At 43.6% G+C, this 23,213-nt stretch overlaps 1 protein-coding gene across 1 annotated transcript in view; it reads left to right on the forward strand.

Annotated features, from left to right (window-relative positions):
- LOC308326731 (relaxin receptor 2-like) overlaps positions 1–21,241 on the forward strand; it is a 99,413-nt gene extending 78,172 nt beyond the window's left edge. The window contains exons 14-21 of the mRNA XM_080779735.1: positions 2,787–2,858; positions 3,010–3,081; positions 4,391–4,620; positions 9,101–9,246; positions 9,947–10,042; positions 14,798–14,966; positions 18,347–18,565; positions 19,066–21,241. Of these exons, the coding sequence (XP_080635861.1) occupies positions 2,787–2,858; positions 3,010–3,081; positions 4,391–4,620; positions 9,101–9,246; positions 9,947–10,042; positions 14,798–14,966; positions 18,347–18,565; positions 19,066–19,334 (1,273 nt within the window). The 3' untranslated portion in view covers positions 19,335–21,241. The remainder of the gene's footprint in view (positions 1–2,786; positions 2,859–3,009; positions 3,082–4,390; positions 4,621–9,100; positions 9,247–9,946; positions 10,043–14,797; positions 14,967–18,346; positions 18,566–19,065) is intronic.
- Positions 21,242–23,213: the final 1,972 nt, after the last annotated feature.

Raw genomic sequence — 23,213 nt, forward strand, 5'->3', positions numbered from 1 at the left:
GACGTTAGTAGTTTTTATTTTCTAACGTTACTAGCCTGGGGAAAGTGAACCAGCCTTGCATCATCCTCATCCCCCGCCGGCTGTGGTGGAGCTGCGGGGAGAGCAGACACGGCTTTCCGCAGGCTCTCAAACACGATGTGCCTAGATTAATCTCCTGAGTTGTGGACTCAGGCATATTGATTTTGAGATGTTTCCTCAATGTGGATGTGCAACCGAGCAAACTATAGCATCGCATTTATTGCACTTTGCGTGCTCAGCCTCAGAGTAATTTCCCTCTCCCACTTTGGAGATCTCTTCGACATACTGTCCCACTCACTCCACGGCGGTGACCAGTGGCTGAATGCACAGAACAGGGCGTATCCTCCCCGACCCACTCACTCATGTAGGTGGGGTCGGGGAGGATACACTCACTCATGTAGGTGGGGTGACGTCACCCCAGGCTCTGCTTGCCATGCATGCACAGACACAGCGGAGCTAAATGACGACTGATGAGAACCGTTTGGGGAACCGTTAATAAACAAAACGATGGAACCGGCTCCGGATCCGCAATGTCGGAAACAGGTCTGAAATGGACCCAGGTTCCGAAACCCAACCCTATGTGCATACAGTATATATACTATACTGTATCCATATTGTAGAGGAGAAAGAAGTGCACAGTTTTTGCCCCTGAGACGTACTGGAGTATAAGTATAAACTGACAAGGATAGGCTATAAACTCTGAGCTTCGGCCTATGCCTTTTCGAGCAACAAAACAGAAAAATGTAATCTGATATTGTAATGATGTGTTATACTGTGGATGATGATCGAACTAAACTAAACTAAATGTTAATGTATTGAAAAATGGACGTACTCGAGGTAAAGTAAAGTTACTCAAAATTGTCCTTATAGATGGAGTCCCGTGATTTTTTCCCCCCCCTAAAACATGATCATCAGCTACTATGATTATACTAGGAGGAAGATTTGTACAGAAAATGTTAAAATTTGTTTTTTATGTGGCCACACCCACCAGTTCATTAAGTATGCCTTATGATGTTACTACTGGTGACTTTTCGATTGGGCCTTTTGACTCAAAGGCTTTCAGCTTTCATGAAGAAACTAAAAATATGCAGAGAAGACATATTTGAATATTCTAACCACACTTGGGGGTCTATTAGAGAAATGTTAACTCCATAGACACATACAAAACAGAAAAATCACGGCACTCCATCTTTAAGTATTGTAATTTAATAAATGTACTTACTTTCCACCATTGATGCCATGCCACGGCACATTGAAACTTTGAAAGTGCAACACGCGGTGGCCCAATGCCACCTTTACTAAGACACAGACTGTTGGTTTTTCCTTTCATTTGTCATCCATGTCATAGCGTCTTGTTACGGACCAGTTGATACACAGTCTAGGGGCTTCTCAATTGCCCGTAACATATCAAAGGGAGGACAGACACCACTTATCCAATAAGAACAACAACTTAGAATGGCTCAATAACAAATGTTGGAAGTGAATCAACGTACATACGTAGGTTATGGCTTTTCAGATCATAGGCGTCAAGGCTATTTACAATGGTATATGGCCACAAAAGAAAAATAAGGCAATAATAATAACAAACTTAACTAACTGAAATCCCTAACCAATAACAAAGGAACAATAACTAACTTAAAGATGGAGTGCCACAATTCTTTTATTTTTCCAGTTTTGCATGTGTCTATGAGGTGACAGTACTTCATTAGACACCCTGGAGTCATTTTTATGTGCAATGGTGTATTAAGAGTTGTATTCCTGGAGGCTGAACCCTTGACAGTCAAACGTGCCAATGAAAAAAACAGTAATATAGTGACATCACATTATCAGCCCCTCCCCTAATCCCTCTCCCTTTATCATACAGCTACAGCTACGGCTTCGGTTCAGGTGGATCACCACCCATCACCACCCACCAGGAAAACCAGGCATACTTAATGAACTGGTGGGGGTGCCCACATAAAAACGACATTTTAACAAATACTGTAATTTATTTTGAAAAAACTTCTTCCTCCTTATATAACAATAAGACCTGAAGACCCTCATGTTTTAGGGTGGAAAAAAATCATGGCACTCCATCTTTAAGCTTACCAACTCCTTCCCGAAGGGAGCTCAAAGGAAAACAGAATTGGTAAAGCAATCAGAAGATTAACAAAGTAAAATAACGAAATTAACACAGTCGTCTGGAGACAAGACCCACAACGAACGGCGAGCAGTGTTGCCTCGTTGGAGTACCGGCAGGGACTGAGATTTAAAGGTTAGACATGCCGGGTAACCAAGGCGTGTCACGTGACCAGCTGACCACTGGTGAGCTAATCAGACTCCCAGGTGATCAGAGCCGGCCCCGCCCCCGAGATCCCGAGATGGCGAGCGAGAGGGGACATTTCATACTTCTGCAGCAGGGAGGAAGCAAAGTAATAACAACACACGCACTAGCCATAGTAGGCGCCATTAGACAAGTGCTGTCAATATACATGTATATATATATATATACAGTATATTACCAGAAATTCACTAATATAAATATATTTATGGATATAGCAATAAATACATATATTTATCATACCACTTGCTAAACAAAATAATAATAAATACAGCCAACGGCTGTTAGTCTACAATCCATCATTCACCTGTCATCCAGCCTTTATCAAGTTCTCTTTCTGTTGGTTTTTCCTTTAATTTGTCATCCATTTCATAGCCTCTACAATCCACCATTCACCTGTCATCCAGCCTTTGTCAAGTTCTCACCACCTGTATCCTGTTTGTGACAGAAACATTTCCTACAATCCCTCCCTGCGGGTTCGCAGTGATCACTTTGTCCATCTAACCCACTTGCAGTCCCTGTAAGTACATGCCACGCGCACACACACACACACACACACACACACACACACACACACACACACACACACACACACACACACACACACACAGAGAAGGACATGTGTTGATAGTGTTGACGTTTGTTGTTTATCTGTTCTGTGTTCACGACAGAGCCCTGGAGGGAATCGACGTCCCAGACATTGAGACTAGGATGTTTCTGCCCATGAAGAACCTCTCTCATATGTACGTATGGTATGCTTCAAGTGTTGATTTTGACACGTTTTGTTTTTAGTCTAGTTAGTGTTAGTCTAGTTTTAGTTGACTAAATGGCATGTGATTTTAGTCGACAAAATCTACAGTTGATTTTGTTGGCAAATATGTAAATTGTCGGTGCCTTGATGGCGTCGTAATGGCAGATTTTACACTTGGTTGCATTCTGAAAATAGCTGATCTACAAGCTCACAGCGCGATTTTGTTTTCAAAAGAACAAATCACTTTAAAGTAAAAGTATCTCACAAAAGTGATATCTCATTATATCTCTTCATGAGACAACACTGAAGAAATTACACTTTGATACAAGTAGTCAGTGTACAGCTTGGATATCAGTGTAGGTTTTATTTTCCCCTCAAAATAACAAAAAACACAGCCATTAATTCCAAACTCCTATGGCAACAAAAGTGAGTACACCCTTATGTGAAAATGTCCAAATTGGGCCCAAGTGCCTTCACCCTCCTGGGCATGGAGTTCACCAGAGCTTCACCCTCCTGGGCATGGAGTTCACCAGAGCTTCACCCTCCTGGGCATGGAGTTCACCAGAGCTTCACCCTCCTGGGCATGGAGTTCACCAGAGCTTCACCCTCCTGGGCATGGAGTTCACCAGAGCTTCACCCTCCTGGGCATGGAGTTCACCAGAGCTTCACCCTCCTGGGCATGGAGTTCACCAGAGCTTCACCCTCCTGGGCATGGAGTTCACCAGAGCTTCACCCTCCTGGGCATGGAGTTCACCAGAGCTTCACCCTCCTGGGCATGGAGTTCACCAGAGCTTCACAGGTTGCCACTGGAATCATCTCCCACTCCTCCATGATGACATCACAGAGCTGGTGGAGGTTAGAGACCACCTTCCATTTGAGTATGCCCCAGAGATGCTCAATAGGGTTTATGTCTGGAGACATGCTTGGCCAGTCCATCACCTTTACTCTCAGCTTCTTTAGCAAGGCAGTGGTCATCTTGGAGGATTGTTTGGGGTCATTATCATGTTGGAATACTGCCCTGCGGCCCAGGGTGAAGGCACGTGCTGGAAAATAATGTGGGCCCAATTTGAACCTAAGGGTGTATGGTACTCACTTTTGTTGCCAGCAGTTTGGAATTAATGGCTGTGTTTCTTTTTGTTATTTTGAAGGGAAAATTAAATCTACACTGATATCCAAGCTGTACACTGACTACTTTACATTGTATCAAAGTGTAATTTCGTCAAAGAGGTACGGGGTATTTGTATTTATTTTTGTCACAGCGACAAAGTACTTGCATGAGCCTTATTATCATCACCCTGTAGCTATTTCAAGATGTTCCAGTACTGCTCGTACGCGCCCCACGTCCGCTCCTGCAAGCCCAACACGGACGGGATCTCGTCCTTCGAGGACCTGCTGGCCAACATGGTGCTGAGGGTGTCCGTCTGGGTCATGGCCGTCCTCACCTGCGTCGGCAACTTGTTCGTCATCGGCATGAGGTCACTGATACGCTCCGAGAACAGCCTGCACACCACCTGCATCAAAGTCCTCTGCTGTGAGTTCACATTACACACACCTTCGCTGTCCGGTTCAGACACTTTTATCCACGGCCGCGGAGGGAGCATGCAAGGCATTGACACCAGCTTGTTGATATTGCGCCCTAGCTAGGCAAAAACCCCTTCAGCGAACTCAATACATCCGAAAATTATACAATACAACGAAAAACACGTCTTTTAATTTAGCCCAAAGTTTTGGAAATTCCTCTTGCTGAGTTTAATAATAATAATAATAATAAAACTTTATTTGTATAGCACCTTTCATGACATGAAATGCAGCTCAAAGTGCTTTACAGAGAAATGGAGGATAAAAGAAAAGCAAGGCAACAACATTAAAAACAAGCAGTAATGCAATACAGTGAGGACATGAATAACAAAAATAAAAAAATAAAAGATCAATTAAAAGCAATGTTGTAGAAGTGGGTCTTGAGCTGAGCTTTAAAAATGTCTACAGAGGCTGCCTGACGAAGGTACAGTGGGAGCTTGTTCCATGCCGACGTTTAGAGCTTAAGTCAGTTCAATTAAAAGAAAACCTTCATGATGTCACCTTAACAAAGTTTTATTTAAAGAATCATGTGCTTACCCAACAACTTGTACTTGACGGACAGTGCAGCATGCAAGTGCGACGAGCCCGAGCAATCTGCCGAGCACATAATCAACACCTGCCCCCTGTACAGACCTCCTTCGGAGGCCGGCCTCTTCCACGTGGGACCAGAGACAAGGACGTGGCTACTCAATACTGAGTTGGACATTTGAGGATGATACACGAAAGAAGAAGAAGAAGAACTTGTACTTCTGAGTATAGGAGACCTTCCCAGACAGGACACTGCCTACCTTACAAACTATAGAATGAGGGTGCCCACTCCAACAAGGTTGATTGTTCTGTCCCAGAAAGCGCAAAGCTCATTTGCGCAAATGAGCAAAAAGTCAGAAAAGTGCCTCTCTTCCTGAAAGCTGGGGGATTATGGGCCTCCGTCCTACACTCGCCGCCACAGCTCCCCGCTCCGCTTCCCTCCTCCAAACACAGGTCAATTGTGTTCGTTACTGTAGGTTTGAATCTGTCTCAGTGCATTTCTCAAGCATCTATCTACCGGTATACTAGATAGATAGATGACAAATGCGCCGCGATGGATTCGAACCCCCAGCTTCTGTGGTGGTGGGCAGGCACTTTACCACTGTGCCCTTCTGTATTTCCGAAAGCTGAAAGTTATGGCAGATGGAGGAGCGCTTGTTTAGGATGGAGGACATTGGAGGCGAGGAGGCTTGTTTAGGATGGAGGACATTGGAGGCGAGGAGGCTTGTTTAGGATGGAGGACATTGGAGGCGAGGAGGCTTGTTTAGGATGGAGGACATTGGAGGCGAGGAGGCTTGTTTAGGATGGAGGACATTGGAGGCGAGGAGGCTTGTTTAGGATGGAGGACATAGGAGAAATGGTCATGGATTTCTTGAATTTATTTTCCCGTCCACTGCACCATTCTATCCACTCCACCTTAATCTCCTTACACTACCTGTCGCCACTCATCACACTACCTGTCGCCACTCAAGTGCTGTTTTTATGTCTTGGCTCCCTAGGCCTTTTGTTCTTGCGTGCGTGAGTGTCCTTTAAACTTTAAAGGACGGGAACACATATTCTAAATTTGTTCTTCTGGAAACAATTGTGTAGCGCAGTGGTCGATCCTCAAATGGGGATACGAGTATTACAGGGGATACTGGTATTACAGGGGTTACATGGAATATGGGTATAGTACAGGGGGTACGTGAGAGAAATTGGAAAATGTATAATTGGAAAATTGATTGATTGTATACTTTATTAACAGTTTGCAAATAGTACAGTGGTAGGATTTTACAACGATGCTAAAAGGATAACACAAAATGCCCTAGGGGCTTGTTTCCATTGTGATCCTGTAATGTTAATGTTTTCCGTTAAAGGAAAACATGAACTAATAATAATAATAATGAATTTTATTTGTATTGCACTTTTCATTCACAGGGAACCCCAGAGTGCTACAAGGTTAAAAACATATAATCAATCATAGAGATAAAAAGGAATACTATAGTAAAAAGTATATAGAAGGTGCTCACACGGATCAAACAGGATCAAGCCATAGAAAAAACAGACGATCCGATCATCCGGGCACTCAAAGGTAAAACACGTGCGTGCGTGTGCGCACCCAGGGGCCCCCTCTAGGTCGTCGAGCCCTTCATCGTTGCTTCCAGTCATCATGTCTTCCTTGAGTACATCCACGTATGTTAATGTGGGACGTCCTCTTGATCGATGCCCATGTGTTGGTTCCCACAGCAACAATTTAATGACTGGCAGTTCTTGTCTATAGCAGTGTCCTTAGTCTCATTCCTCTGGCTGCTATTTTTTGTCTCACCCTTGGTATTCCCTAATGCAGGATGTTGTTGGTAACATGTACACTGTTGCTGATGTTAAGTACTGCACACAACATTCTGGTGTAGCACCCGTCTAGAGACTTCTGCAGGCTTGGCTTCAGGGTCCAGCATTCACTGCTATATAGAAGAAAAGACTCTAGCGTTGCATTGATTTGTTTGGGGAGGTTGGAGTTCCAACACACTGGCCATGCCATGCAGGGCCCTTCACGCAAGTGCCTTCCTCGCTTTCAGATCTTGCTCTGTTGAGTCCTTGACTTCCTTCCTGTTGTTGTCAGAGGTGGATGTTCCGGTGAGATGTAGGTGATAACTTCAGTTTTCTTGGCATGCAGCCGGAGGCCAACCTTGACAAACTCTCACTCTGTTCAGGAGTTCCTGTGCTTGTTCCACATTGTCAGAGAGCAGGCTGATGTCATCTGCATCAGCCTGCAGGGGTGTTAATCTGGCTCATACACACACAGATACACTGTTTGGTGTGTGTGTGTGTGTGTGTGTGTGTGTGTGTGTGTGTGTGTGTGTGTGTGTGTGTGTGTGTGTGTGTGTGTGTGTGTGTGTGTGTGTGTGTGTGTGTGTGTGTGTGTGTGTGTGTGTGTGTGTGTGTGTGTGTGTGTGTGTGTGTGTGTGTGTGTGTGTGTGTGTGTGTGTGTGTGTGTGTGTGTCATGAAACTTCAAAGGTCGGACACACTTTAAAGTTTATATTTGCTGCAATGTTTGTTAGCTTATGGGGTGTGCGTGCGTGCGTGCGTGTCCTTTAAAACTTCAAAGGACGGGGACACTTCAGATTTTATATTTGCCGATAACACAACCTTCTAGCGGTGTGTGTGTGTGTGTGTGTGTGTGTGTGTGTGTGTGTGTGTGTGTGTGTGTGTGTGTGTGTGTGCGAGCACGCGTGCATGCAGGCAGTGGGGTAATAATTGATTTAGAACTGTAGACACCGTGACCTCACAGACCATCCATCATTGAATATATTTTATGATTGCTATCATTTATCAGACAGAACACCTTGTATCTCCATCCATCAACCTTTTGCTACACAAAAGTAGTGTAAATAGCTGCGAGCAGTTGTGAGCCATTTTAAGAACAAATTTAAAAAAAAATGAAAGTGTACTGTACAGTAGGTTGTATAAATATTTAATTTAATGCACAACTATTAGCAATAACAAAATAATATCTGCATTTGATCCTTTGGAACAATAGTCTTCGACATCAAGGTTTGATGTTTCAGATGCAGACTGTCTGATGGGTTGTATTGTATCTAGTCTGTCGGGTGCATGGATCACATATTCAAATTCAATCAAAGAGCTCAAAACTTTGTGTGGTCTGTTCTATTGTTCCAGGTGCAGACTGTCTGATGGGGGTGTGGTCTGTTCTATTGTTCCAGGTGCAGACTGTCTAATGGGGGTGTGGTCTGTTCTATTGTTCCAGGTGCAGACTGTCTAATGGGGGTGTGGTCTGTTCTATTGTTCCAGGTGCAGACTGTCTGATGGGGGTGTGGTCTGTTCTATTGTTCCAGGTGCAGACTGTCTAATGGGGGTGTGGTCTGTTCTATTGTTCCAGGTGCAGACTGTCTGATGGGGGTGTGGTCTGTTCTATTGTTCCAGGTGCAGACTGTCTGATGGGGGTGTGGTCTGTTCTATTGTTCCAGGTGCAGACTGTCTAATGGGGGTGTGGTCTGTTCTATTGTTCCAGGTGCAGACTGTCTGATGGGGGTGTGGTCTGTTCTATTGTTCCAGGTGCAGACTGTCTGATGGGGGTGTGGTCTGTTCTATTGTTCCAGGTGCAGACTGTCTGATGGGGGTGTGGTCTGTTCTATTGTTCCAGGTGCAGACTGTCTGATGGGGGTGTGGTCTGTTCTATTGTTCCAGGTGCAGACTGTCTGATGGGGGTGTGGTCTGTTCTATTGTTCCAGGTGCAGACTGTCTGATGGGGGTGTGGTCTGTTCTATTGTTCCAGGTGCAGACTGTCTGATGGGGGTGTGGTCTGTTCTATTGTTCCAGGTGCAGACTGTCTGATGGGGGTGTGGTCTGTTCTATTGTTCCAGGTGCAGACTGTCTGATGGGGGTGTGGTCTGTTCTATTGTTCCAGGTGCAGACTGTCTGATGGGCGTGTACCTGTTCTTTGTGGGCATGTCTGATATCAAGTTCCGGGGACAGTACAACAGGAACGCTCTGGCCTGGATGGAAAGCATGGAATGCAGAACCATCGGCTTCCTCGCCATGCTCTCCTCTGAGGTGAAGGTCACGCTAATGATGCACCAATTTACAATTTAGGCATTTTGCAGCTATCCGAAGAGAGCCTGGAACTACAAGTCATAGCCAAAGAGAGAAATTCCTCGCTATAGAACATCAAATCAATTGAAACTTTATTTCTATACCACATTTCCAACAGCCAAAGGCCGACCAAAGTGCTGTGCTGGTAAAGGCAAAGGAATTCAAAACAACGATACAACACGCCGTGGCGTGATTTAAAAACAAACAAAATAAACTTAAAATCAATTCTAAACTTCACAGGGAGCCAGTGGGGAGAGGCGGTGGCGGTGAGAAGGCGGGCAGCTGTGCGTTCTGCACTATCTGTAAACGCCTGAGTGAATCCTGGTCGATGCCAATATACAAAGACTTGCAATAATCTATTCTTGAAGAAATAAAAGGGGGGGGGGGGGGGGAGGGGCAAGCAGTGACGCACAATGAATTAGGCTTATAGCCTAATAAAACAGCGATATAGCTGCAGAAGATACAAATAGTAGAGAGGGGCACATATTGGATTGGTCTTTTATTCAACAATTATTAAACATAGCAGTAAAAGTATTGAAACTTGGGAATACTAAAGTAAATTACAAATACCTCAAAATTGTACAGTACAGTACTCGAGTAAATGTACTTTCCACCAGTGACTGACTGTCTGTCTGTGATGTTGTGTTCCACTGTCCTGCAGGTGTCTGTGCTCCTCCTGACCTACCTGACCATGGAGAAGTTTCTGGTCATCGTCTTTCCCTTCAGCAACCTCCGTCCCAACAAACGACTGACTGCGGTGAGGCACGCTGTGTTGGTTTTGCTATTATGTCTAAATCTACTGCGCTGTCCATGATTTTGATCAGAACGCAGATGTTCTGTCCTAATTTCTGATTATTAACGCTTCTAAAGAGCTAATCTGCCTCATCTGCTGGGCACTCTAGCGCCTTTATTCTGAATAACTCTGGCGCATCATAAGTGTTAACATACTTACCCTTACTGGCTGTAAATGCCTTTTTTTCTCAGGTCAAATGAACAAACTCTGTCTGCCACCATGTGGCGAGAAAAGGTACTTCCCTAGAATGCCATCCATAGACCTCTGCTTTGTTTGGGGTAGACTTAATTTCCGTGGTACCGGCATGGAGACCTTCATTGTAACCATCAGCTATGATTAGCATTAGCTCACGCTGTTTATCTTTCGCCAGAAACGCTTACATATCGGGAACGATGCGGTACAAAATCACAAATGACATCCGAACCTTGCATGCATCAAAAACACCATGGACAGCGAACTTTGATTCAGAGTTATGGAGTGTACTTATATAACTAAAACGCCCCATGCATTCTCAATGGCAATAGCACAAACTTTGGCATGCTACTAGTCCTACATCAAGATCTACCCACTGAAAACACAATTGTACCATTGCTGAAAATAGTTTAAATGTATAATGTACCTGGGGGGGTTTTGGAATAGGGAGGGGGGTGAAATGATGACAGGCAGTTTCTGCTGTCAAAATATGCCCCCCCCCCCCATATGCCCAATGCATTCTCTATGGCAATAGCACAAACTTTGGCATGCTACTAGTCCTACATACTTACACCTAGCAACCCCATTCTAGCCTATTTAGGTTCATCTTAAGGTGGACGGTGCCTGAAAAGAAATCTTCGAAATGTTTCATAGTTTTAGAAATATAGTGCTTTCAAATTTGATAAATTCACAATGGGGCACAATGGCAGACATTGGCACGTCAAAGAATTTCACACATTTCACACATTTTATAATTCAGCTTACTGTGGAGACACATGCTGGAACTTTTTACTTTGAAATGATTTGCAGTTTCTGAGTTATTTAACTTAAACACCCAATGCATTCTCAATGGCAATAGCACAAACTTTGGCATGCTACTAGTCCTATATACTTACACCTAGCAACCCCCATTCAGGAGATTAATGTCTCTCCAGTGGATGCAAATAGTGTGCAGAAGGAGGCTACGGCCAGACCATCCAGCGGGGCAGCGGTGGCCGAACGCCGAACGGTTTGCGGAGCGGTCTTGATATCGGAAGGTCGCTATAGTTCGTATCCCCGGAACCGGCACGTTAAAATTACCACCGTTGAAGTGCCCTTGGACAAGGCATTGAACCCCTACCATGAAATGTTCTATGAGCAGGGCCTGGCTGTAAACAAGTTCTTGAGCTTAGTCCAGTTACCCTGGTTAAACATAGTACCTTTCCTTTCCTTTCCACCTCCTAGTTAATATTATGCATGTTGGATTTTATAACTGTCTGGGGCTGAGGCTTGGTAACAGTGCGGGAGACTGTGTCAGCTAAAATGCGATATCCTATGCTTGCAAGAAACGCTTTTAGCCATACAGGACATGGGACAGTTGAACTGTTTTAATGACAATGTTCATGGAGCTGGTGAGTCCACAACTGACCTCACTATGGGTATAGTGAGAGGAAGGATTGCAGGAGGAGTGGCAATATTGTGGCGCAAAAACTTGGACCCTGTCGTAAATGTCGTCAGGCTTGACACTGACTGGTGTATTGCTGTGCAGGGTAGGATCAAGAACAAAGTGTTCACTATATACGTATATACACCATATGAATGTCAACAGAATGAAGATGAATACTTGAATAGATTAGCTTTTACTGTATAACTCTTTTATTTCTGATAACCACTCAACAAGTGTTTGTTTGTGGTGATCTGAATGCAGACATCTCTGACAGACATTCGTTGTTTGCAAAACATATTATCCATTTCTGTGAGGAAAATGACCTCATATGATCCAGTCAGGTGCTCTTACCGGCAGATAGCTTGACCACTGTATAAGCACCGCTGATGCTCACTGTATTATACAATCTATGCAGATTAAGTATGAGGCATCTATGGCAGACCATGTGCCTGTGATATTAGTGCATGATGTGGACAGTCTCCCTGAGTTTTCCCAAGATGTAGATAGCATCGGTAAGGTGAAAATAGATTGGTCTACACTCACTAAAGAGGATGTTTTGGCTTATTATGGGAGAACTGATGATGCTCTGAGTGAGTTCTAATAAATGTTCAATTGTAATGTACAATGTACAACAAGGACCTTTGTACCCTATATGAATGTATTGTGGGGACTATGTATGAGGCTAGTAGACCTTTTTTATTTTTATAATAAGAATAAAAACATTAAGCCAGGTTGGAATAAGCATGTGGCTGCTCATCATGCAGAGGCAAAGAGGGCCTAGAAGGCTTGGGTCCTAGCAGGTCAGCCCAGACAGGGACTTCTCCTGGACCATAAAAAGCAAACTATGCCAGGTATAAATATGCAATACACTTTGTTGGCAAGCTTGACCATAATGCAACAGGGTTCTGGAAGGAGGTGAGAGCTCTGAACAGAAGTAACACTCCTTTGCCATGCAGCATAGAGGGTGTCTCTGGTGTGGACAATAATAGCGGAGCTGTGGAGGCAGCACTAATCTGCTATATTTAATTGTGTTAAGAGTGACCCCTATGTAGTGATGCTGTTGGAGTCACAGCCAATGAGGTCCTCCAAGCTATAGCGCAGCTATCTGACCACAAAGCTAGCGGCTCAGATCAAATAACTGCAGAGCATCTTAAACATGCGAGACCTAAGGTCGTGGTTCTACTTGCCATATGTTTTACTGGTCTCATGACACATGGATTACTACCACACTCTATGCTGTCTGTCACTTTGGTACCGGTTATCAAGGACAAGGCAGGACAAGAGCTTGTATAATTATAGACCTATTGCTCTGGCCAGCGTATTGTCCAAGCAAGGTCCTTGAAAGGATTTTATTAGATAGATACTTTTAATACTACGGACAACCAGATGGTACTGACCTCTGCATTTATGCTCTAAAAGAGGTGGTTGATAACTATAAAAGCCAGAATTCCTGAGGGAAAGGGGGCCGGTGCCTGACGGCATCATAAGAATCCTGGCATAATGGTATGCTAACCAGAGCATGTAGGTTAGATGGGGAAGTTGGGTTTCAGCTCCTTTTACTGTAGGTAATGGGGTCCGTCAGGAGGGATTACTCTCCCCAGCCCTATTTAATCTCTACATGAATGATCTCTCTGTTTAGCTGAATAACTGTAACACAGGTTGTAAGATTGGAAACTCCCTGGTAAACCATCTAATGTACGCTAATGAGGCCTGGGTCATGGCTCAGCGGTCCAGGCACCTTGGCTGGTAATCCAGTCTGGCAGTGTGCCGCGGGTTCGAATCTCGATCCAGACGACCTTTACTGCATGTCTTCCCCCCATCTCTCTCCCCATTTCCTGCCAGCCTACTGTCTGTCCCTCCATAAAATATATAAAATAAAGGCGAAAGCCACAAAAAAAATAATTTAAAAACAAATGTACGCTAATGATTTGGCAATACTTTCTCCCAGTAGTGCTGACTTTCAACAGCTGCTAAATGTATGCTCTGACTATGGGGTAGCGTATGATATTAAATATAATGTATAAATGTATGCTCTGACTATGGGGTAGCGTATGATATTAAATATAATGTATAAATGTATGCTCTGACTATGGGGTAGCGTATGATATGAAATATAATGTATGCTCTGACTATGGGGTAGCGTATGATATGAAATATAATGTATGCTCTGACTATGGGGTAGCGTATGATATGAAATATAATGTATGCTCTGACTATGGGGTAGCGTATGATATGAAATATAATGTATGCTCTGACTATGGGGTAGCGTATGATATTAAATATAATGTATGCTCTGACTATGGGGTAGCGTATGATATTAAATATAATGCCAAAAAGAGCGTAGTAATGATATTCCTTTTATTTATCCGATCAGGTGTTATCCATTCGCAGTAAAGCTAAGTATCTGGGACAACTGACCAACTGTCTGATGATGAGGATCTGTATAGGCAGCACCGTATACTATATGCTCAAGCGTAACTTGAGGTTAAAGTAAATCTCTTCAGAGGATACTGCACTCCCCTCTATACCGCCCCCTTTTGGGTTAAATTTAAGAAAGCAAACATGTATAAACTGCAGGTTGCCTATAATGATTGCAATGATTGAAAAAACAAGGTGGAGCAGTGCAAGTGAGTTACTGAAGTGGCAATAATCACGTTAACCCACACCCTCGAGTGTAATATTGCAATTCTACCACAGTTACCCTTAAAACAAAGAAAATTGCTGAAAGAATATATTTTAATGACAGATGTAGTCACTACGACCACAAATGTCCCAATAAACTAGCTAGCCTAGCCACCGAGTTTGCTAGCGCTCTGGGAGAACAGAGCGGCTGAATTCTTTGTTTTGATTAGGTGGTGGTGTGTAGTGGTTTAACCACCGGCTAGAAGGCTGTTTCAACCAATCAAATTGCTTCCTCGAAACGACCTGTGGCAGAATGATCATTATTACCATGTATGGCCTACTTGTGTGCAAGGAGCAAGTTGGCACCTCGACAGAGTGCATTTCTAGTTATTATTATTGTTTTGTTTTGTTTTTCAGACCTCAATTGCACCCCAAAAACCTGAACTTTGAATATTCAATCAATGTTTTACTCCTATTAGATTGTCCTGCTCTCCATCTGGCTGGTGGGCTTCGTCATTGCTGTCGTACCCCTCCTGAACGAGGACCTGTTTGGGAACTACTACGGACGCAACGGGGTATGCTTTCCTCTGCACTCCGACCGAGAAGAGAAGCCTATTGCCAAGGGTTACTCCATAGGAATATTCCTGGGTAATTTGAAGAGATGCGTTATTGAAGAAGGAGAGAGTGTGTGTGTGTGTGTGTGTGTGTGTGTGTGTGTGTGTGTCTGTGTGTCTGTGTGTGTGTGTGTGTGTGTGTGTGTGTGTGTGTGTGTGTGTGTGTGTGTGTGTGTGCGCGCGCACGCGCGCATCAACACTGTTTGATGTTTATGTTCACAGTATTTATCCTTTTAAAAATACCTTTTTTAATCTAGGTGTGAGGAAGTTTTTTGTTAAAGTTAAGAGATAAGGTCATTGCTATGGATCAGTGGTTCTCAAACTTTCTTTGTTTGTTTTTACTTCAAGACCTGAAATGAAATCCCAGGATGTGTGAAAACAACCGGCTCTTATGAGCTTGCGGTGGTGTTTGTTTACTGTACCCTGACCCAGGATACTGGCATTCTCATTCCAAACCAGAGCACAGGCAGACACCGTACTGTATCTGAAGGACTATTCGACCAGTGGCGCTCACACCATTTCAACATGTAGTGCGAGAGTTTGGAATAGCCAACATCAACTCGGGACTGAATCGCTGCCCTCCACGCCCTCCTCGTCTAATCTCAGGGTGTTTAGCTCTGTACTGTGTTTACCTCTGCCTCGCTGTCGTTCCGCAGTGCATCTACGTCGGTGATGCGGCCTCTTTCCCCTCCTAGCGGTGCCTTGGCTTGGCTCCCACAGGCGCTGTTTGCTCACTGTCAGTTCCGGATGCCTGACACCGTGCGTGCCCAGCCAGCCTCATCTGATCCTTCTCTGTCTGACCTTGTCCGTGGCCCACGGGAGGCCTCCGTAGTTGGCGTAGTAGAGATCGAAATTTCTGATGTGGTCCGCTGGGGGGCGTGTTCTCTACACCGGGTCATCAGCGCCCATGGGGTTGGTGAAAGGGCCTTCGTGTGTGGAGTTTTCATGTTCTCCCCGTGTCCCTTAGGGAAGTTACCCTCACAAACATACAGTAATCCTGGTCTCTATAGTGCCTCCCCCTGGCCAGCCTGATGGAGGGGAAAATAACTGGTTGGTGTTCCTTAAACGTGCTACATCCTAGCGGGGAAACTCCCCCTGTCAGGTGATAAGAAGTGGCCTGCTCACTCCTCATGCATTGAAGGAAGCATGAGCTCAGTTCGGGGCTCTCCTCAGGTTGGCAGAGGGAGTGGCACGCCCAGGATTACAGTTTAGGCCCCGGGTGAAAAATAGGTTACAAAATCATGGGATAAAAAGTTTGAGGGAAAAAAAAGTGCTTTGAAAGATTGATATTTACCACATGAATAGTACCAGTAGTCAAGTCAACATTATGGTCAATGCTTGCAAACTGGCACACCTCTATCTAACTGTGTACACCACTGCTTTTTGATCAAAGTTTTTTTATTAATTTTTCACACATGAAAATATTATACAAAATGTTGTATAATATTTGTCGTCCTTGATGAGGCCCACAAGTGTGGTGTCGTCCGCGTACTTCACCATATGGTTGGTACTGAACCTGGCACAGCCAGTCAGAGCGCCCCTCACTTCACACAGATGTGATTTTTTAACTGAAAACCAGCATGTCTGTGGATATTATTGATCAGAAGTGATAAAAGGATAGGATAATCATTATCCTATCCTTTTATCACTTCTGATCAAAGGATGCCAACCCCAGAGTCAAAGACACAGCCCAGACAATAATTGGGCTCACCCTGCACTCAATGCAAGACACCTCAAGATCGTGCTGCCTTCGGATGCGACGCATCAATATCATCTCTCTTTTCTCCCTCTCCCTGTCATGTCCTTCACATTTTTGAGGACTTGCTGGTGAATAATGCAGTGGTATAGTGGAGAAACTGTGGGAAATCAGAGCTTTGTTTGGAACCGTTTCCGGTTACACTCTTGAGTTGGTTCTGGTGACCGATATTGTCCAGAACCAAGGACGGGTGTTTTTAAAGTTAAGTTTAAGTTAAAGGGCCACTTTACCCCTTTGCAAAAAAACACGTTAATGACGTTTAGAAGATTTAGAACACTTTCCTGAGGTTTTTAATGTGTGTAATATGTGGTTTTAGAGATATGTTAAAGTGCCTGCGATGTCATAGACACTGGTCTCACTTATTCCTAGACTATACTGTACATATGTCTCAGTAAGACAGCCCTCAACTTGCCAACTTATTTTGGCACGCCATTCCTTCACTCCTTGCTAAACGTTAATAACTGATAATAAAGTTACTTTCACGTTTAATGAGAAGGAAGTAAATTTGTACAGTTCAACCTCACGACGAAATGCTATTGAAACTCTGCAAGGATATTATAAAAGCCCATTGTACTTGTACTGATGAATTGCGCACTGCACCTTTGCAGAGGTAATAATAAAATCAGATCATTTTTCATCAGAGCTTTATTACTTGTGCAAGCAGAGCGTGGTCGGGTGCAGACTAGTCGATTACTGGGGTGATTGATTGCCTGCTCTCCACTCTCCCACTACATCGGATTTGGGAAGCAAATGGAATAATGGACGGAGAGTTAGTCTGTCTTTGGATTTATCATTGTTCTATACGTCGGAAAAGCATCCAGCTGTTTCCTCATCAAATGGTAAGACCTATTAGGCTATTCTGTGTGTCGCGTTCATGTGATCAATACACAGTATAGCTACATTATTATAAATTAATACCACGACACAATGTATGCGGATATGTGCCCATGCAGTGACATTAAGGCACGGTAGTCTATTTAAATCATTATGTGAAACTTTGGCTGAATCTGTCAACATGCTGAGCGACCTAATAATTCAGCTCTGAATGCAACTGATAGCCTACAGAATAAATACAAATAAAAACCAGTGGAATTTGCATCATGTCTGCGTAACATAAGCTAAGCAATACATACACACGTTTGTGTGTTGACAAATGTTGGGCACATATCTTTTTTGAGGGTTGGGGACTATTAATTGATTCAACATGAAGACTCAAGCATTCTAAATAAATGTCTTGATCAGACTGTACGACCAAAGTCATGGCCAAGTTCAAATAATCAATTCCACACCTGTGTGTGTGTGTGTGTGTGTGTGTGTGTGCGTGTGTGTGTGTGCGTGTGTGTGTGTGTGTGTGTGTGTGTGTGTGTGTGTGTGTGTGTGTGTGTGTGTGTGTGTGCGCGCCAGTAACAACATCAATTAACACCAATCAAGTCATTATAACACCAGGGATGTGTCTAGTGGGCAATGCTTGATTAAACTGACTTAACTGAGTGTTAACATGGTGCTACTGATTGGTCTATGATTGAATCATATGTTTATGTTAATTAATTATTCTCCCACAGCGAGACCGCCAGTATTTATGTGCAATAACGTGCCCTCTGTACTTCTTTCATTTCTTTCATTGATATGTATTGATATATTCTTGCTGAATCATGCAGGCCTGAACCTGCTGGCGTTCCTGGTGATCGTGGTGTCCTACTCCAGCATGTTCTTCTCCATCTACAAGACGGGCATGAACGTGACAGACGTGAGGAGCAGGCTGCACAGAGACGTAGCTATAGCCAAGAGGTTCTTCTTCATTGTCTTCTCTGACGCCCTCTGCTGGATACCCATATTCCTGGTCAAAGTGCTCTCACTGCTGGAAGTGGAGATCCCCGGTGAGTACACTATTCGATCATAGACACGCAGCACACACGTGTGGATTACTACTGCGTGTGTGTGTGTGTGTGTGTGTGTGTGTGTGTGTGTGTGTGTGTGTGTGTGTGTGTGTGTGTGTGTGTGTGTGTGCGTGTGAGAGATAAGTAAAAAACTACAACCTTCTTCTTTGTAATATGAAACTTTACTCAGTTGAACGTAGTGCAAAATAACAACCTGGCCACTGCCATTGATTCACATAATAGACTGTCTGCTAAAGCCTGCGCATAGTGCAAAGCCCGCTGGGTAGTGGGAAGTACCATAGAACACACCAATAGAGTGACAGAACCGTAAGTACCATAATAGTGCAATGCAAAAACAGAATATTTGTGTGTGTGTGTCTGTGTCTGTGTCTGTGTCTGTGTGTGTGTGTGTGTGTGTGTGTGTGTGTGTGTGTGTGTGTGTGTGTGTGTGTGTGTGTGTGTCTGTGTCTGTGTGTGCGTCTGTGTGTGCGTGTGTGCAGGCACCATGTCCAGCTGGTTGGTGATCTTCATCCTGCCCATCAACAGCGCCCTGAACCCCATCCTGTACAGTCTGACCACCACCTTCTTCAGGGAGCAGGTGGAGGTGCTGTTCTGTCGCTGGCAGAGGAGCCTCTGGTCCAAGAAGGAGAACCGCAAGAGCATCACCTCCAACACCATCTTCATCGAGATGTCACGCAAAGCCTCCGGCCAGCCGTCGCTGTACCTCCCCAAGACGTCGCTCAGCGAATTGGACCCGCGCTACGGCTGACAAGAGGTGCTGCCGGAACCGCCCCGCCAGCACCAGGACGTGTATGTGTGCAGTCAGAGGTGGATTTAACTAGGATGAAGAAAAGGGAGTGCCACGGCGCCACGGCCAAGTTAAGGCAGGTCACAGGAGTCCGAATCAGACTTTAATGTCACACCTTAAAAAGTAAAAGAAAGGGTGAAATGAGCGGGACACACATAGCAGCAGCAAACGTGGAAGAAGACACCGGGGCAGCTCACCTTTCACTCATAAATAGGCGTATTGCATTGTCCGAGCTGCTCCAGAGTCTTCCATGTTTGTGGATTTAACTATGTTTTGATTTAACAAAGGATTGTTCAATTGAAGCAGACCCTGCATATCAACTCATCACAACGGTAGCCTGGTCCTATCGCAGACCTCGCCTTATTCTGTTCTAAAGATCAGCTGATCTGCGCAGAATATTCAGCAGCTGATCTGCCTGCTTGAACACAGGCAGAAGAAACTTTTTACTCGCCGTTTCTGTGGTGGGACAACTTACTGTGTGCACATTTATAACTGGGCGCTGACCTTGGATGGACAGACACACAGGGACAATAAAGTGACCTTTCACACGATGTTAAGATGTTTCTACACGCTACTATATTGAGGGTTGGGGGGGGGGGGGGGGGGTGATCAGTGCATTGGCTAAAATTGCAGACTGCAATTGTGGCCTTAGTGCCTTTGGCTTTTTTATTTTATTATTTATTCATTTTGTATTATTGTGCTGTTCATGTTTGCGAACTGAGCACTGAGCCTGAAGAAATGGAGAGCCATTAAATGAGTCTCAACAGACTGTTCCCAGCGAGTCCACACGGTACTGGTGGTTCGTCTGGCAAAGTCAAGCAAAACATAATCTGTTATCCTAGTTGACAAAATACTGTTTTGTCTATCTCTGTAACGATGTGTGACGTTCATAACAGAGACAGAGTCTCGTGTACAAAGTGCTTAGTCACACAATCAATCAGAACATGCACGATGTTGTAGCTCTAACCTCAGAAAGGCGGGCACACAACACACAAAGCTCACAGTGGAACGTACATATGGCACACGGAACCTTTTTTCTTTTTTTTTCTACATTTGTGGAGTGCTGGCGAGAGGGTGGCCATGCAATGGCACTTTAAGGTATACAGTACACATCTAGCACCTGCTCACAGTATGTCTTAAATCATGAGGGAACAGGGTGTACTAGCAGCACCTGGAGTACTATGTATGTTTTTATGAGCAAGTTTCTTTTTTGAGGACTACAAAGTATCACATGCGATAAGGTACCAAAGAGAGCGAGCTATTATTACTGTTACATCCTGGGCACTACACTCCCTCTGACAACCTGCGGAGAGCAAGGACTGACCTCATGCTTCCTTCAATGCATGAGGAGTCCAAGCCGCTTATTTTCATCTGGGGGGGGGGGGGGGGGAGCATGTGGAAGGAACACGTGGAAGGAACACGTTATTCCAACCAGTTCCTTTCCCCTCCACCAGGCGCCCTGACAAGGGGGAGGCAGCATAGAGACCAGGATTACTTATTTTCTGTGAGGGTATACCTACGGTACCCTACTACTATCTCACTCTGCGGTCCAATGCTAAATAAGTGTAATGGAAGGTACTTGACTGTACATGTGGTCCTAATGTCAGGAGTTCAGTCTGTTTCTGTTCACTCATTTTGCCAGAGATAAAGAAAGACATCCTCACACAACAAGTAGTGTTGACTTGAGTATTTAAGACTAATGAAAAGCAGAAAATAAAATAATGGCACTGCGCCTTTCATCCTCATGCCTGATCGAGGTCTTATGTATGAAGATGTGACATCCCCCCTCCAAATGTATAATAGGGTACTAAGGTAATAAGGTACAGTAGATTAACTATTACAATTTTCAAATAACCAAAATCTATATAGGGCTGAAGTCGTATGTATTTTGTAGGTAATCAAAATCTAAAAAGTAACTAGTAACTAAAGTCTTCAAATGAATATAGTACAGTAAAAGTACAATATTTGGATCTGAGATGTAGTGGAGTAGTTTTTTAATTATTGGAAATTGGACATACTCAAGCAAAGTACAAATCCCTCAAAATAGTATTAAGTACAGTACTTGGATGGAAAAGGCAGCTTACTGCTCCAACAAACACAACTGCCAGTGGGAAGCAGGCAGTGTCTTTGGCAATACTCTACCGACCTCTGCTGGTTGATAGATAAGACTGCAGTATACATGGGGTGAATTGACAATGAATGAATTGGGAGAAGAAAACAGTTTGTTTCTCAAACGTTTTAATTTGAAGGACCTCCATCACACTGAGATATATACAAATGGAACCGAATTGAGTTCCATTTGTACACTCTGAGTTACAGCCCTGTAAGGGGCCTTTTGAAATCCCCTCAAGGAACCTGGAGGGTCCCTGGACCCCACCAACAAAAGCAAACAAGTACACTGTATAATTATGGCTGTATTCTTTTCAATCTATCCTTATAGAGATGGCTGGACTTAGACACCCTCTGTTTGACCAACAAGTCATTCATTGGCCATCGTCATTCCTGTGGCATTACATCGTACTGACTGCGGACACTGTGTAAAAGATAAAGCCCCATTTTGCAATGCGGGCAATGCCTTAAAGGTGGGGTAAGTAACAGAAGTTTTTTGTTAAATGGTTAGTTATATATTGTGATAGTAGTAATCCTTTGTGTAGATTCTATCTATCTATACTACGGTATATCGTTCTCAAACTTTTTCATGTCAAGGACCCCCACATTGACATTTATCCCCATTTGAAAAGATATGCCAGGGACCCCTATAAAATAAGATTTTCCGGCAGTGATTCTCAACCATTTTAATTTCAAAGAACCCCAGTTTGACCTGCATTAGTCTACGGTCCTACGGACCACCATTTAATGAAGTTTCTATCTCATGGAACTCCAATTTATATTGTAAAATATATGTTACTTTCACTATGATAGTGTACTGTTATATTTGTTCAATAACTGCCATCTATTTAATGTTACTTATTTTGCCTTGCTCCAGCAACCACTGGTTGCATGTGCACAACAGCTCTTTTAACCAAAGAAAATTATTGCAAACTGACTGACTGTATACATTTTAGGTACTGAACTGTATCAATCTTAGACAGGTCCAAGTGATCTTTTCTGGTTAAAACAAAAAATGTTTTTGTTAAAAGGTAAAAACTAACCTTTATTGTGATAGCAATCATTGTTCACTAACAGGAGTCTCCCTGTTTCTCAAGCTCTTTTTGAACAGAAAATACATTTTCAGGTTGGTGGCCACATTTCCGCCAATCAGAAGAAAGTATACCCAATACCTTCCATTTTATAGTGTTCCAGTTCCAATTTTCACTGCTCATTTCTTTCTGTCGTCGCTTCAAAATTAGTTTATCCTGTATCCTGAGTGAGTTCTCTCCCCTGATTGGATAAAATTGGTATCCTGAACTGAAAATGCATTTTCTGTTTAATAAGTAAGTGTTTACTAAAGACATGGAGAGACATGGATATTGGATACTGAACAAACTATCAGAATAGTAGAGAATACAGAGCTATTTAACACTTAACACTACCTTTAAAAGTCATAAATAAGTGTATCCATTATTGATTTTTTTCCAGCTTGGTACAATTCATCACCTGTACTAGACTGGGTAGGTAGACTATGTAAGATGGCCACATGGGGATGTACGTTAATCATAATGCTTTATATCACTTTGGTTTCTCTCCAATGCACAAAGGGACAAATCGATTGTGTATACGTCTGGCTAGTTTGTTGTCAACCCATAGCCTGATTGCTCATGAATGCGTCTCAACAATGTGGAGTGAGTTTTTAAATAATATTACATAATATGTTGTACATATTTTAAAGGAATTGGGTAG

This window comes from Protomyctophum bolini, assembly GCF_963924005.1.
Source record: "Protomyctophum bolini genome assembly, chromosome: 13".
Taxonomy (NCBI): Eukaryota; Metazoa; Chordata; class Actinopteri; order Myctophiformes; family Myctophidae; genus Protomyctophum; species Protomyctophum bolini.